The following is a 16,640-nucleotide window of genomic DNA, read 5'->3' on the forward strand; positions in this document are numbered from 1 at the left end:
AAAAATAAAAACACTTTTATTCCCATTACAAGGAATGTAATCATCCCTTGTAATAATAATATGGCATGATCGGTCCTCTTTACAGTGAGATATGGTGTCAATAAGACCCCACATCTTACCTCTAGGCTGGGACAGTTGAAATTAACCACTTTCAGACTTTGTGAATCGGCACTGCGTCGCTTTAACTGACAATTGCGCGGTCATGCGACGTGGCTCCCAAACAAAATGGACCACAAATAGAGCTTTTTGGTGGTATTTTATCACCCCTGCGGTTTTTATTTTAAATATCTAAAAATCTTTTTTTTCCCTCAGTTTAGGCCGATACGTATTCTTCTACATTTTTTATTTTACCAAACATACCGCAATAAGCAATTGACTTGTAAAACGCTATAAATTTTGCGCAAACCAAATAGGGGATAGTTTTATGGCATTTTTATTAAAAACATTTTTTTTTCTAGTAATGGTGGCGATCAGCGATTTTTATTGTGACTGACATTATGGCGGACACAACGGACATTTTTGGAACCATTGTCATTTATACAGCAATCAGTGCTATACAAATGCAGATTCCTGTGTAAATGACACCGGCAGTGAAGGGGTTAAGTGTGTCCTAGGGGCGTGTTACTAACTGTGGGGGGCTTGGCTGTGTGTTAGTGAACACTGATCTCTGCTCCAATCACATGGAGCAGAGATTAGTGTCACTTGTTGGTAAGCAGAATGGGGAGATGCTGTTTAACTCGGCATCTCACTGTTAAGCCTCCCCGTGAGACGATCGCGGGTATCCCGTCAGCGATCGAGTCCGCGGGACCCACGACCGGACTCACAAGTGCGCCGCCGGTAGGGCTGTAAATACAAATGGAGGTACCTGTACCCCATTCTGCCAACGTACTTCGTCGTGCCCAGGTCGGGAAGTGGTTAAGAAAGAAAAAAAAAAAAAAAAAAGAAAAACACGATCTCGGCTTCCCAGCCAAGGCGGCACCGTTAGTTTGAATGCAGAGGCTGTGTGCGACATCATAACATCGCGCCCGGCCTCTAAACTATCAGAGACTCCGGCGACCATCTGGTCCACTGGATAACTATGGTAAACATCCGGGGTCCATTCTCTGACTCACCAATCGCATCGGTGAGTCGGAAGAAGCACCGGAGGGTGGCGGGAGTCTACCCCTCTTACTGCCCGCAAGAACGATCAATCGGCTGACCAGCCGTTATGATCGTTCTTATGGTGTAGGGAATCGCCGGATAAAATGTAGCTGCAGGCATCAGATATACCTCCACAAAGTCATATGAGGGGCGGCGGTGGGTAAGTGGTTAATTTCGTTTGGGTACAGCATTGCATGACCACACAATTACCAGTTAAAGCAGCACAGTGCTAAATACCAAAAAAAGGCCTAGTCATGAAGGTGGTAAAATCCCCTGGAGCTCAAGTGGTTAAGATTCTTGTTAAAAAATGGTCAGTATAAAATTATCAAGAGCCATGCAACATTTCAGACTGCTAAAGAACTATGGAAAAAATAAAAAGGGCACTTAGCCTGACATGTCATAAAAAAATAAAAAAAAAAACAAACACACAATTTGTACAAATGTGTTTTATTTGAAATTACACCATCCAAACAAACACATCCTTCTATGCATCAGTTATTCAGAGATTCATAGAATCCACCATATATGATAGCCGGTCATTTTACATCCCTATCAAGTCTTGCTCTAGGCTTGAATAGGAAGAGTCTTTACCAGCTTTCGTCTCTTTACTCGCACACAATAAGAAATAAAGTGTCCAACACACTAAGTACTGATGGGTTATCAGTTGAAATCAGCATTGAAGTCATAGGCATCATCGGGATCTTCCTCCAGTTTATCAAAACGGACTGACTTGCCAGCACTTTGCTTTGCCAATTCTGTTAGGGGCGAAAATAAAAAATAAAAAAAATTCACAACTCACAAATCCAAGGAGACCTAAAATGCACTAGTTACCTCCCAGCTGCAACACCAGTCCCCTAAAGCAACTTCTCTTCTACACTCTTGGTTGCAGGCACTCAGATGTTACCTGCTACAATGCAGGACCAGCAGTCCTGTATTGCAAGTAGGGACTCTGACGGCTCATCCACAACCCAAAGAATCGCAGACAGAAGAGCATCAGCTGCATTTACAGTGGCCTTATTTGTACCTAGATGAACCAAGTATTTAATCCTTGCAATGCAGGGAGAGCCCGCAGCAAGGGTCATTTTGAGTTTTCCTGGAGTTCAGCTTTCAGCCTAGGTTCACACTACTGCGATATACTGCAAACTTGATCCGTTTTTTTTTTCGTGCTATGTGAGGTGCGAATTTATTGTGATTTTACCGCAAATTTCAGGAAGTAGACAGTGAACAAGTCACAGAGATGTGAACAATGTGCTGCGAGTTTACTGCAAGTTTAATTGAAGTCTATAAAGATAAAATTCGCACCGCAGGACTTCATATCGCATCAGTGTGAACCCAGGCTCAAACTCTAAACCATCTTCCCAGTATGGACAATTGACTCCTAAATTGTGGATAAAGAAAGGTTACAAAAATAACTTGTCTCAACATTAAAATATACAAGAACTCTGTTTTCAGTATATTACATTGTTTGGTGGGAATGAATGATAACAGGTTTCAGGATATTCAGCAAAAGTTATAATGTCTACAAAATAGAAGATAGGTTTATGGCATTTTTATAAACTTTTTTTTTTTTTTTTTTTTTTAACACTAGTAATCAGCGATTTTTATCATGACCGCAACATTATGCCAGACAGATCGGAAACACTTGGTGCAATTTTGGGACCGTTCACATTTATCAGTGCATTTAAAAATGCATTGATTACTGTGTAAATGTGACTGGCAGTGAAGGGGTTAACCACTAGGTGGCGCTGTAGGGGTTAAATGTGTCCTAGGGAGTGATTCTAACTGTGGGGGAGGGGCTATGTGTGACACGACACTGATCACCGCTCCAGATTAGAGTGCTGTGATCAGTGTCATTACGCAGAACGGGGAAATGCTTGTTTAAAATCGGCATTTCCCTGTTCTTCCTCTGTGAGACGATCGTGGGTACCCCTGCGATCACACTTGCAGCGGGCGCTTGCAAACCACTTCTTGTAGGGCAACGTACAGCGTGAGCCGGTTGGCAAGCAGTTATACCGGATAAGAAAAAATAAAAAAAACACACACACACACACACACACACACACACACACACACACACCACTCACCTATAGCAAAAGGGCTTAAAAAAAAAAAAAAAAAAAAAAGAGGTTGCAAAACTCCCTAGACATTTGTACCTATAGGTAAGCCTGTAAATATCTCCTAAAAGTGTGCCGTTTAGGAGATATTCACTGTATACCATGCCAATGAAGTCATTGGCACATGCACTCTAAAGAAACTGATGGGCAGGAGTGACATGTGGCCCCAGCCAGTTACAGAGCCGGAGCCCCCGAAAGATGTGCGAATATGGATGCGGCCTGCAGTAGGGACCATGCGGGCTTCGTTTTCAGGCAAGTCACATAATGTGCTAGTATGTGATGCATACTAGCACATTATGCCTTTACTTTGCAGGGAGGGGGGGACTTTTCAGGGTTTACTTCCTCAAGTTAACAAAATCATGTCTCAGCCTTAAAATAAAACATAACAATCTGACAGCAACATGCATGTCACCATCACTGAATCCTTTACAATTTAATTTTACTATTAAGCAGAAATCAGATGACAGCTGGTGGTGGAGTCAGACTCCAGAACTTTTAACCAGCACCTCTCTCTTAAGTCATGGAAAGAAAGGAAAAAAAAAAAAAAAAAACACGTCACATCAGTATACCATAGAATGGGTTTTAGCAACAGCAAATGAGTAGTGGGAGAAATGAAATATAGCTTGTATTATCACTTAAAAGTGAACTCCAGGCAAACAAAAATACAGTTAACAGTTATTGTTCTTCCTCAGCATGTGAAATGGCAATGAAAGAAGCAGGGCACAGATGAAATCATCTTACTGGCACTCTGCTCTCTCCTACTGTCATCACAATCACTGCAGCACAACTGGCTCTTTGTGAGGTCTGCTGTATAGGAGATTGCAAAAGGCTGATACCAGGTCAAAGTCAGGTACTTACTATACACTGCTTGCAATAATTATATATATATATATATATATATATATATACACACACACACACATACATACATATACATATATACATACACACACACACACACTTTCATCGAGTTCAGCTTTAAAATAGATTTAGGCATCTAGTTGTTCACAGCTTGATGGCAGGGAAATTCAACACATACCTGTTTGTTTCGTTTCAGATGTAAAAGGTACGTCCTTAGGCTTTTTCTGCAAGACAAATGCAATTAAGCATAAGCCAAAAAAAATAAAAATTAAACATGTACTAGTTTAATTTTTAAAAGTATCCTGGCTGGTCAAGGTTGTTCTCAAAAAATACCAAGCAAACATATGAAATTATTTATTCTAGAATATCGCTATTAAACTTTGATTCTGTACTGATATTCAAGTATTTTACCTCTTCACCATTGTCCTCCTCTATCAGGTCCCCCTCCATCAGTTCCTCCTCCTCCTCCTCCTCCCCCTCATCAGCGTAGTCTTCCTCCTCCTCACTTTCCTGCTCTTCAGGCTCTGGGTTTTGCTCCTTTAGTTCAGTATCATCTAGTATACCGTTGGTCAGGCAGGAGAAGTGAAATGCAATACTGCTGGCAGGACTAGGGCACCTCAAGGCTGCAGGACAGCAAAACATAAAAGTTTGACGCATTTGAATATTATAGCAGGCACGTCAAGAAGGGAATGAAGCTTCTTTAATCACTTTAAACCTACTTTAAATAATTGGGTATGGTGTAGAATCCTAGAGAAAATGAAATTTTACGACTACAAAATGAACTAAAAATAAATAAATATTTTTCCTTATTTTCAGCCTTTAAACATGTATATCACGTCACTACTACTTCTCCCTGTAGTATAGTGTGAGTAACCCAAGCTCTCTGTAGTGCAGAGTTTGCCCTGCTTTCATCAAATAAAAATTTTAAAAAATCCCTTTTACTGCCCCTACCACAGCAGGCACACATCCCTGTCTGCATGCAAGATTTCCCCAAAATAACATTTCCCTCTAAATGTTAAACTAGAATGTTCCTGCTCCTACAGCATTGCTCCCTCTCTGGCTGTAATATTGCCTTCATTGGCAAACAGGCCAACACCCCACAGATTTGATTGGTGGCAGAACGACTAGCGTGACATAAATCCACTCTTTAATTTTGAGTATAGCCTCAAATAAAAGTTAATTATAACTAAGTACCATCATCCAATTGATATATCCCCCTTTCCCATTCCATTTCCTACCCCTTCTCCCCCTCCCTCCTCATCCTTACTCAATATGGAGTGACTCTATCTCATGCCCTGCTTTTACTATTGCCTTTTTATTTAGAAAAAATTTTGTATAATCCCCCTTTTTTTTTAATTTAAGAAACACATGGTCTTTTATCAGTACAGAGATAGTCCACTAAAAACATTACGGTTGGCCTCAGTAACTACCCAACTCACCCACCCCTTCCCCTCTTTCAATAACTCCAGTTGTGCTATACCTCAATAATACACAAGAGCACAGTGTGCAATTAAAACACAGGCTCTTGCAGAAGGGCTTCCAGAGTCAACATTGTGACCACTCTGTACACACAGACTCCCTGCATGGCAGAACGAGTACTGCACTCTTGGCAGCAGTACACACGCCAATATTGATTCCCTGAGGCATGGAGCAGCAAATCAACTGGAAAAAGCTTGGTGAAAGGCCAACTAAAATGGGCTAGGTAAACAACTGCAATGTAGGTAGTTTATAAATTGTGCTTGCCCACAACCAACCCATTTCAATAACCAATGGAAGTAATTTAATCAAGCTTACTTTTAATAATGCTCTTATTGTGTTCATCCAGAGCTTTTAGGTCCACTCCTTTTCTCATTGTAGCTATCTGCTCAGTGCTGATGTGGCAGCTAGAGGAAGCAGGTGGCTGTGTATGATAACTAAGCCTGGCTCTGTAGAACAACAAATTGATTTCTTATCAAGTGATCATTAACATGTAACAGAAGTGCAATGTTTGAACAAACGGGAAGATATTCTCACCCCATCCAGTCATCCAGGAACAACCTGGCGGCTCCCTTTACATTAGTTACTCCACCCTTCATCAGTAGGCCTCTCCTGCGGGCAACCAGGTCTAAAAACTCCAGGGAATTCCTGAAGTCTGAAATATTATATTTCAACATTATCTAGTTGAAAAGGAAAAATAAATAAAACACAAGGATCAAATAAGACATTTGTATGTATGCATGTATAAATACATAAGTGGTCCATATAGTGAACTGGGTGGCGAGTTATTCACTTTAAGGTCATCAAAGAGGACAAGGAGGCACACTTTACGTCTGGAGGAAAGGAGATTTAATTTCCAAATATGGAAAGGACTCTTCAGGAGGGGGTGGGGATGAGAAAGGAATTTTCCCCCCTGCTGGAGCAAATTGGATCATTTTTTGCCTTCCTCTGGACCAACTGTAGGTAAAAGGAATGTGTATATTTTTTTCCTATTATTGGTTGAACTGGATGGACTTGTGTATTTTTTTGACCAGCCTTTTTTTATATTTTGAAAAAAGCTGTATTCAAACCCATATCAAAAATGTTTGGCGTAGCCTACAAAACCAACTAGGGCTGAAACAACTAATCTATTATGAAAATAAATCGATCGGCCAGTAACAATGGGGTTTAACTAAAATGAGCCCTTTAAAAAAAAAAAAAAAAAAAGGAGCAAATAATCGCTACTGTAATTATTACTTTCACTGTTCTAGTAAAAAATAAAAAAAAAATAAAAATGAACCCCTTACAGTAGTGATTATCTGCTTTTTTTTCTACTATAAAGGGCTTATTTTAGTTTTTTTTAACCACATTATGTTACTAAACATCTTAGACCTGGTTCACATCTATGTGTTGGTGCTTTTTGCAGAAATGCACTACAGTTCATTTACATGGTTTCCTATGGGACACGTTCACATCAGAAAGGGAAAGGGTCAGGTACTTTTAAACGCAAAATGGTGCTTTATTGGTTCAATATACTTCATTAGAGATGCTGCAGAAAAGCATGTAATGCATTTTTGCAGCAATTTCTGTTTTTTAATCTGCCCAAAAAAAATGCAAATTGCAGTAAAATCACGTGTGCAAAAATCAAAAACGCACAGCAAAAACAGATCAAAAGCAAACTGCATAGGTGTGTACCGAGCCTTATGCTGGCCACACAGATCAATTTTCAGATGAGAATATTCAGATGAAATATCTTTGTACATTCGCTGAAAGAATTTTGTTTGAAATTTTCACATTCTGTTTTTAAAATGAAATGAATGAAAACCACATACTCTGTCTGAAAATTCCTTTGACTAAGAAGTTTTCTATTCCCAAATTTTCCTGTCACTGTGGTTGAAAATGAACGTCAATTTGACCCACTTTTTTTTTCTTCTCTTTTTTTTAAGGTTATTAACCGATTAATTGAAACAATAAAATCGGCCAACTAATCGATTATGAAAATAGTTAGTTGCAGCCCTAAAACCAACAGCTATTTTTTAAAGGATAGTTGGGCAATTTTTTATTTTATTTTTGGTTTAAATTGCTCCTATCGCAGGAGAACGTTGCCGAGAGGTAGCAATCCGTGCCAACAGCCGACCAGTTTTATCCCCCTCCTCAAGGAATGCCTGCTTGGAGAAGAATCTCTTCTCTGCTGAGAGGATAGCAAATGCTCATAGGCAGATTGGGCTGATTACCAGGCCTACTTAGCTAGAAGAATCCGCAATGTATCTTTCCTCCAACTCCTGCACCCGAGCTTCCATAATGTCTTTAAAGCCTGAGGAGGCCCATTACACCTTAGTAAATTTCATAATCAACAAACCCTGCAGATAGGCCTTAAATGCCTCCCATTGTATTATGCAAAAGCCAGATGGATCCCTAGGTGTGAAAAACCCTTGCATGCTCAGGTCAATCCCTTCATGTGAGCAGAATAATTTCAGCCAAAAGGCAATAAATTTCCATGGGACCACAACGTGGTCTGCAAGTTACATCTGAGACAAATGCAAGCATGTTCAAGCTGCTCACTGCAAGATCAATCCTAGATAAAGAACCATGTGTTTTAGAAAAGCTTGAAAGTTGCTTGATATACAGGTTATGGAGCACCCAGATATCTACCCAGACCACCTCTTGCATCAACCTCGCCAAGGTGGTACCCATGAAGAGGGCAGAGGACTGAGGAACTGGGTGCCTATGCAAGGCTGTGTTTAAACAGTTGAAATCACCAATGAGAAGCGGTACCTCAGGCCTCCCATCCAAATAAGAAATTAGAAGCAGAATCACCGTTGTCACAATGTGCGGTGGAATATACACACAAGCCAAGTCAAGCTACCAATAAGAATATGAAAATGAAGTGACCATCAGAATCAAATTTCCCTATCTAGTTCTTGAAAGTCCAAAGCAGCATGCACCATCACACTGGCCCCTCAAGAGTAGGAAGTGTGCATGGAATGGTATATGCCTACCCCACCCAGTAGTAGCCCAAGCACTACACTGGATTCTGTGGTTAGGAGAGTTTCTTGAAAACAAAAAATTGCAGGCTTACATTTTTTTTTAAGGCACATAAAAAACATAGTACGTTTAAGCGGAGAGTTCTGGGCACCAGTCCTCAGGAAGGATGTACTGGAAATGGAGTACAAAGAAGAGCAACAAAGCTAATAAAGGGTCTGGAGGATATTAGTTATGAAGAAAGGTTGCGAGCACTGAACTTATTCTCTCTGGAGAAGAGACTCTTCAGAGAGGATATGATTTCAATATACAAATACCGTACTGGTGACCCCACAATAAGGATAAAACTTTTTTGCGGGAAGGGAGTGTAACAAGACTCGTAGCCACTCATTAAAATTAGAAGAAAAGAGGTTTAACCTTAAACTACGTAGAGGGTTCCTTACTGTAAGAGCGTCAAGGAGTGGTCTCAGCGAGGGGCATCGATAGTTTCAAGAAAATATTAGATAAGCACCTGAACGACAGCAACATACAGGGATATACAATGTAATACTGACATAATCACACACAAGTTGGACCTCAACCTCACCTACTATGCAACACCCTAATGTTCCAAGAGATTATCGGAACGTTCGTCATGGTGGATAAAGAGGTTGTAATATTATTCGGGGCACACAGACAGATCATGGCATGGAAACATCCACCCAGCGATAGTCAATTTTGGGTGAGCTGGTAAATCTTCTGTAAGTAGGCTGGGTAAGAATCGATTAAGACCCCTTTCATCCTGCAGGCATTTTTCAAGCGCTAAAAATAGCACCTGAAAAAAACCTCAGCTGCAAACCCAGTGTGAAAGCCAGAGTGCTTTCACACTGGGGCACTGCGCTGGCAGGGAGTCATAAAAAGTCAAGCCAGCAGCTTCTTTGCAGCAGTGTAGGAGAAGCGATTACACCGCACCTGCCCATTGAAAACAAATGGGGCAGCGCTGCCATACTGCCGGCAAAGCACCGCAATAGCAGCATTTTGCAGGTGGATTTAACCCCTTTTTGGCTACTAGCAGGGGGTTAAAACACACACAGAGCACATTTTACCAGAGCAAAATCTTTTCAACAATTCTCATGTTCACAATATTAGAATGACACAAAATGCTTTTTATTCCCCAATATAATCAATAGACATCTACTTAGTGGCCCTGTGTTTTTTTTTTTTTTTTTTTAAATCATCAGGTATGGTACATATACATAACTTCAAACAGTAGTAGTGTCCACATCTCAGGTCTTTATCATCACCCCATGGCGTATCCATGGAATAAATAAGTACCTGGTTTCAGTATTTTGTGACTCGCTTTGTTACCCATGGGCTTGGTGATCCACATGCCATCGACCTACCCGTGCGTAGTGCGAGGGTCAAATTATGAGCAAGTGTGACTCCTGCAGCCACCTGTCCCAAATTTTATAGTATTTCTCAGGACATCCTCTATTGGTGTATATACATTTTTTATATGAGAGGGTGTTGTTTATTTCGGCCTTCCAGTCTGCTAAGTTCGGGGGGAAAGTCCTCATCCATTTCATAGCTATTGCCTTACACGCTATGAATAGTGTCTCATGCAGAAATACCTTTGTGTACCTGTCAGTCGAGTCTGGCATGAGCCCTAGGAGGCACATTTTTGGGTCAAGTGTGGCTGGAGAGCCCATATCGTCATGAAGGAATCTCACTGTGTCCAAAGTCCCTGTATTTTGGAGCATAACCATAAGAGATGGATGAACGTGCCCGTCTCCCTCCCACACATTTGGCACAGAGTGGACTGAGAGTTCCTGTATCTGGCTACCCTAAGAGGTGTAAGGTATGCCTGATGAATGATATAGGTTTGGGTCAGTCTCTGAGAGCTTTGGCGAAACCTCCTTGCAAAGTCCCAAGGCTTCCCCCCATTCCTCGTCCTCTATGGGTCCCACAGCCCTTTCCCAGCGAGGCTTAAGGCCATACGCTAGTGTAGTTGTGACAGGAGTAGAGAGCATGTTATAGAATGCTGATATTAGTTTTTGGGGGGTCTGTATTTTTGACTATCACCATGATTACATTGGGAGTGGGCTGAGGAGGGGATGGTATAAATTGGTTTTGGATTGCATGTTTGACCTGTAAGTATCTGTAGAACATGTGGGCAGGAAGATTGAATTCCTCCTTGAGTGCGTGAAAGGTTTTTAGGGTCCCATGAACGACTAAATGATGTAGGTAGAAAATCCCATGAGCGGATCAGCAATCCACGTCCGGGATTCGCCAGAACTCTAGTAGGGTCCTGTTGTGCCATAATGGGGTAAAATCATTATATTGGGCAATCCCCAGCTTGGCAGAAGCAATGTCCCATATACGCCTGTATTGTCTCAATAAGGCCTTCTCCCCACTGCACAAGCCAGCATTTCTGGGGCCTATTCTCGCATATAGTGAATCTTTCGTGCATCTGGCCCACTTGGGGCACATTAACTGGAGGAACCATTCTCCGTCTGTTTTGTCTATGTGATACAATTGGGATAACTGGGACGCAATATAAGTTGAAATCCGGCAATGCCATACCTCCCAGGTCAGTAGGGTTTTTAAGTACCTGCCACGCCAGTTTGTGTCTGTTAGGACCCCATACAAACGGTTTAAGGAGGGCTTCTAGAGTTTTAAAATATTTCAAAGGCAAGCAAGTTGGGGAGTGCCTTAACACAAAATTTTGGGAAGTAGGATCATCTTAAGTTTATGCGCCCCCATACCCCCAGTGGCAGGCGAGCCCAAATCCTGAGCTTAGTTTTCACACAGGATATATAAGGGGTTCAATATTTAGATGTATATAGTCTGTTGATATTCTGGACACCTGTACCCCAAGGTATTTGATAGTACTAACTCTTTGGAGAGGTAACATGGCTTGTGACTCGGTTGGTGAGATTTCTCCCAGTTAATTTTTAAACCAGAGAAGGTCCCAAATTGTTCAATTGTGTGTAGTGCTGCGCGCAAGGAAGGACCCGGGTCAGCCAGGTACAACAAGGTGTCGTCCGCATACATACTGATTTTCTCAGAGTACCGGAGCCTAGTCCCTTAATTTCTGGATTATCCCGGATGGAAGTGCCCAGCGGCTCAGCTACCAGGGCGTACAACAACGGTGAAAGGGGGCAGCCCTGCCTTGTGCCTCTGCTGAGGTCAAACTGCTCGGAGGGCCATCCGTTCGCCATCACCCTGGCTGTTGGGGACAGGTATAAAAGTTGCACCCATTTAATAAATTTAGGGCCAAAGCCATACCCCTCGAGACATTTCCATAAGTACCCCCACTCCACGGAGTCAAAGGCTTTTGCCGTGTCTAAGGTTACCACTACCCGAGATCCTTCCTCCCCATGCGCGGCTTGCAGGTTAATAAACAACTTGCGTAAGTTGAAGGATGTATTACGACCCGGCATAAATCCCGCCTGGTCGACATGTATTAGAGAGGATAATTTTGTTCAATCTCAGCGACAGTATCTTAGCAAGAATTTTAATGTCCGCTTGGAGCAGGGAAATGGGGCGATATGATTCCGGATATGCCGGATCCTTCCCTTGTTTGGGAATGAGTACTATTACTGCCTCTCTCATGGATGGGGGCAAGGAAAAGGTCTCGAAAAGGTGGTTATATAGCATGAGTAGCTTTGAAGTAAGAAATTCCCCGAACTGGGAGTAAAACTCAATTGGGAGGCTGTCCGGAGCCCAGGGATTTGGATTTGGCAAAACTGGCAATAGCCAAGGCTATTTAGTCCGTGGTGAGGGGAGCCTCAAGAAGGTCAATCTGGTCAGTCGTCAGTTGGGGAAGGATGATACTACGAAGGAAGGCCGTTCTCCGGTCTGTGGGGTCTGTTGTAGTTGTTTTGTACAGATCTGCAAAGAAGTCTCTAAATCTAGCTGTTACACTACGCAGATCCGTGATCTGTTCCCCCCTCGATCCATGTAGGGTGATGACCACCGGGGGTCTATCTTCACTGTGGACCAGATATGCCAGCAGCTTACCCGCCTTTTCCCCATGCTCAAAGAATTTTTGCTTTGTGAAGAACAGCTTTTGCCTGGCCTTCGTAAACTGAAGTTGGGTTGCCACTCTGGTTTGTAATTTGCGTCGGGCTGCTAACTCTGGGGTAGGGTTGGTGGCATATTCCCTTTCTGTGGAGGTCAATTCCGCTACCGCCCTATCAAAGACATCTGTGGATTTCTTCTTAATTGCATTTATGTGGGAGGCGAGGGTCATGCGGGCATATATTTTGAAAGAGTCCCAAACAGCTGAAATAGAGGCAGTTTGTTCGTTTTCTACAAAGTATAGCCTCCATAGGTTCAGGAGCTCATCATCGTCCGGCAATAGGGACAGCCAGAATGTGTTCAAGCACCAAGGCTTTGGGGGCTTACCGACAGGAATACTCAATGAGATCCAATATGGGCTGTGATCAGATAGTCTTGGGCAAAATGAAGTTTCTAACAGCTGCGGCGTTAGGGTTTGAGATACAAGAATAAAATCAATGCAGGACATGGAGTTGTGGGAAACCGAAAAGCAGGAGTAAGTCTTTGTAAGGGGGAATTTATAGCGCCAAGTGTCTACTAAATGGAGAGTGGAGATCAGTTTAGAAAATTTGGTCTCCCTGGTATCCATGTCTGAACCCTGTGAAGTCTGTAATCTATCTAGTGCTGGCCACAGAGTGGTGTTAAAGTCTCCCATCCAGATCGCTGGTATTGCGGGGTGTCAGGTCATAAGGGCGAGTCCCTCCAGTCATACTAAATGGGGGAGGTATGTAGAAAGCCAGGAGAAACTGTTCACCATATAGTTTGGCATGGAGAAACACATCTACCCTGTGGGTCGGTAATTACTTCACATAACTCGAAGTGTACCGATTTGGCTATTAAAAGTGAGACACCTCTGGCGTGAGTGGAATGATATGCCCACCCCACCCACGGGCAGCAGAGGGCCATCTGAAGCCTCTCTTCTATATGCGTCTCTACCAATGCCACTACAATCGGCCCTGTGTTTTTACTGTGTTTTCCTGCCTCCTTGTAATGTTCCTTGTGCGCTCCCACTTTTCCTTTTCCCCCTGACTTCTATTTGCTTCGAACAAGCAGTGCATGTTATTTGTGGTTATGTGCCCTGCTTCATCTCAGCAGATAGCAAGAAGATGGCTTTGTTTTTACATACAGTAGGACTGTGGAGAACACAGCCTGCCTCTAATAGGAACACAGCAGCTAAAAAGGGAATTTGGAGGAGACTGAGAGCAAATAAAAAGGTGCTTTGTTTGTGTTAAAAAACCATATTTGAATTGCATTTTCTTTTAGGCCCGAGTTTAGTGTCACTTTAAGTGTGCTAAACTTCACACAGTACACAAAATTCTTTTCATCTACATGCATTATAGGGGAGCTCAATTTACTAGCGAAAGGGTACAAGAGTCCCCAACAACTCCTATACTTATATGTGGAAATGCAGACATTCTTGAAGCAGGCAGACTGGGGCATTGTAGCCTAGCCTTAAAAAGCTTCAATGAGTGGGTTGGCAAGGCACCTACTCGGCAAGGCACAGGAAGTCCAGGGAGCTGCCACAGTATGAGCTTATCTCAAGGCTGCAGCTTAAAGTATTCAGGCAGGGTGGCCTTTGCACACTCATTCTGCCCAAATTTTGATGCTGAAAACATCCATTTCAATAATTAAAAAAAAGCCTTCTTTCCACGGTTTAGTTAAATTTCTATTTCTTTTCTGGATGCAGTGCGTAGGTACACTAGCAATGAAGTTTTGTTGGGTAATAAAAATTAACAGATGTTCATGTACACCGGAGCATTATGAGCCTGCCCCACTATAGACTTTCGAAAACGCTAAGTTCATGGCAATCGGGACACTGCGGCTTCAATTGTTGAATTATCCACGGTGGAAAAAAAAAAAAAAAAGGAGTATAGAGATAAGGGATTCAAATATTTGTGAGTTTGTTCCATTTAGCGGCTAAGAAGTATTTAAGCCAGAAACCGTCTGGCCACTAGCATTTTCTGAAGACAGACAGCAAAATATTTCTATCATTACAGGGGTGCTTTAAACTGAAACAATTTAAGCAGTCTGGTTTCAGAAGAATTTTAAATCTAAAAAACAAAACAAAAAAACACACACCACGTACCTGCTGTTTGTCACAATGTTTTATAATCAGCCTAACAGCCTCCAAAAGGTCATCATCTTTATTTTCAAATACATTTCTCATTGCTAGTGTGACAGGTGGATCATCGGGACACACCACAAGACTGGGACTGTCAGTCATTTTAATATTTTCATCAATTTTTACATCTTGAATAATCCTAAAAAAGGAAAAAAAAATTTAAAAAAATAAAACGTGTAGCATCAAATTTAAAACGATTCTAAGTGCAAAAAGATCTTTCATCAATTCTCTGCATTAAGAAAAAAAAAAAAACACCCCACACACCTTACAATAGCAGGCCCCCACCTAAACACTTACCCGAGTCCTCTATTGATCCAGCACTTTGCTTAGCACATGCTTAGCATGTTTATTATTTTAAAGACAAATAAATCAGCCTTTGAACCCACTTTAACCACTTCAATACTGGACACCTTCACTCCCTCCCTGCCCAGGCCAAGTTTTCAGTGCTGTGGCATTTAGAATTACAGACAATTGCACGGTCACAGAATGCTGTACCAAAACTAAAAATGTAAAAAAAAAAATAAATTAAGACAGATTTCTTTTGGTGGTAATGACCCCCCAAAAAACAAAAAGACCAATAATTTTGAAAAAAAATAAATAAAAAGTTTGTTTCTGCTATTCATTTTGTAAAGAAGTACATTTTTATACTGATGTGCGCTCATGAGGCTGTACTAATGGGCACTGGAGGATCATGGGCATCACCGATAATTTGTGCCCTGTGAGGAAATGCCACTGATGGGCTCTCATCTCCTCACATGCTGTCAGAGCTGACACAGCTGATCACATGGGTAAAGAGCCTCGTCATCGGCTCTTTACTGAGATTGGGGGTGCGCCACATCCTGCTTGCGCAGAAAGATTGGTACGAGGTTATAGGACATTGTCCCTGAACCAGAGAGCCACCTTGCGACTGTCATTTTACTATGTGGTGGGCGGTGGTTAACAGTAAATATAGAACTGTGGCCCGCAAACTGCAGGCCAGGTGCAGCCTTTTGCTTGCCTTAATTCAACCCTTGGGGCACTGTCCCTCCCACTGCCCACCAACAACGGGGGCACTGTCCCTCTCCTACTGACCATAGCGTTTTGTTTTTTTACTCCCACTGACCACCAAACCTGAGGTAGTATCTAATCCTACTGGTCACAGTCCGGCCCCCTATAGTCTGAAGGACAGTAACCTGGTTATTTAGAAAGTTTTAATAAATATAGAATATATGAAAGTAACTCAAAAGGTTCAGAGTTGGATTGAATGGACCCTCCATTGGATTGTCAGTTCCAATCTGTCATCATACACCTCATTAAACACAAGGACAGTCATGAAATAATAGTCTTAGACCAAAGATCTTACCTTGTAGTGCCTTTCAAAGCACCAACATTACACACTCTGAACTGCTTCAGGCTGTTAATTAGGCTGCTTTTTCCAACATTTGAAAATCCTGGAACCAAAACATTAAAATGAAGATGCTTAATTTTCCATATGGAGCATTGTGTCTAAAAATGAACCTCTTAAAAGCAAAAACTTTTTTTCCTCATAGCTCCCATCCTCTTGAGGGCAGGCTTAATCCTAGAGGGGTGTACTGTCTTCAGAAGTTATGTGCTACAGGTGTGCTCTACAATAGTCACTGGTCTAAATAAAGATGCCAATAAACTGAAAAATGCTTGACTATTTTATTAAGCCCAAAAAACACTTGTACAGCAATATTAATTTCCTAGCATACACCAGAAATAAAGATTATAGGCCCATCTGCATGTGAAATAGGAATAAAAGTGACCCAATTTTTGTTGTTTTTTAAACAGTAAATATAAATCAAATAAGATTTTATTTTATTTTTTTATTTGTTTTAGCGCCCCGTCCCGACGTCTCACGCGCAGAAGCAAACGCATACGTTAGTAGCGCCGCATATGAAAATGGCGGTCAAACCACACACGTG

General features: G+C 41.9%; 1 protein-coding gene and 1 non-coding gene across 2 annotated transcripts in view; both read right to left on the reverse strand.

Moving 5' to 3' along the window:
- Positions 1 to 1,571: 1,571 nt before the first annotated feature.
- The window catches only part of GNL3 (G protein nucleolar 3), a 42,530-nt gene continuing 27,461 nt past the window's right edge, over positions 1,572 to 16,640 (reverse strand). Inside the window, exons 9-15 of the mRNA XM_077452204.1 lie at positions 16,058 to 16,145; positions 14,680 to 14,854; positions 6,129 to 6,271; positions 5,910 to 6,040; positions 4,527 to 4,738; positions 4,294 to 4,339; positions 1,572 to 1,895 (exon numbers count right to left, since the gene is read on the reverse strand). Of these exons, the coding sequence (XP_077308330.1) occupies positions 1,801 to 1,895; positions 4,294 to 4,339; positions 4,527 to 4,738; positions 5,910 to 6,040; positions 6,129 to 6,271; positions 14,680 to 14,854; positions 16,058 to 16,145 (890 nt within the window). The 3' untranslated portion in view covers positions 1,572 to 1,800. The remainder of the gene's footprint in view (positions 1,896 to 4,293; positions 4,340 to 4,526; positions 4,739 to 5,909; positions 6,041 to 6,128; positions 6,272 to 14,679; positions 14,855 to 16,057; positions 16,146 to 16,640) is intronic.
- LOC143928692 (small nucleolar RNA SNORD69) lies at positions 15,934 to 16,011 on the reverse strand. The gene has a single exon (XR_013262518.1). It is a non-coding gene; the product is annotated as a small nucleolar RNA SNORD69 (small nucleolar RNA).

Source organism: Lithobates pipiens, unplaced genomic scaffold (genome assembly GCF_037356315.1).
Source record: "Lithobates pipiens isolate NorthernLeopardFrog02 unplaced genomic scaffold, aLitPip1_a1.2 Scaffold_23, whole genome shotgun sequence".
Classification (NCBI taxonomy): domain Eukaryota; kingdom Metazoa; phylum Chordata; class Amphibia; order Anura; family Ranidae; genus Lithobates; species Lithobates pipiens.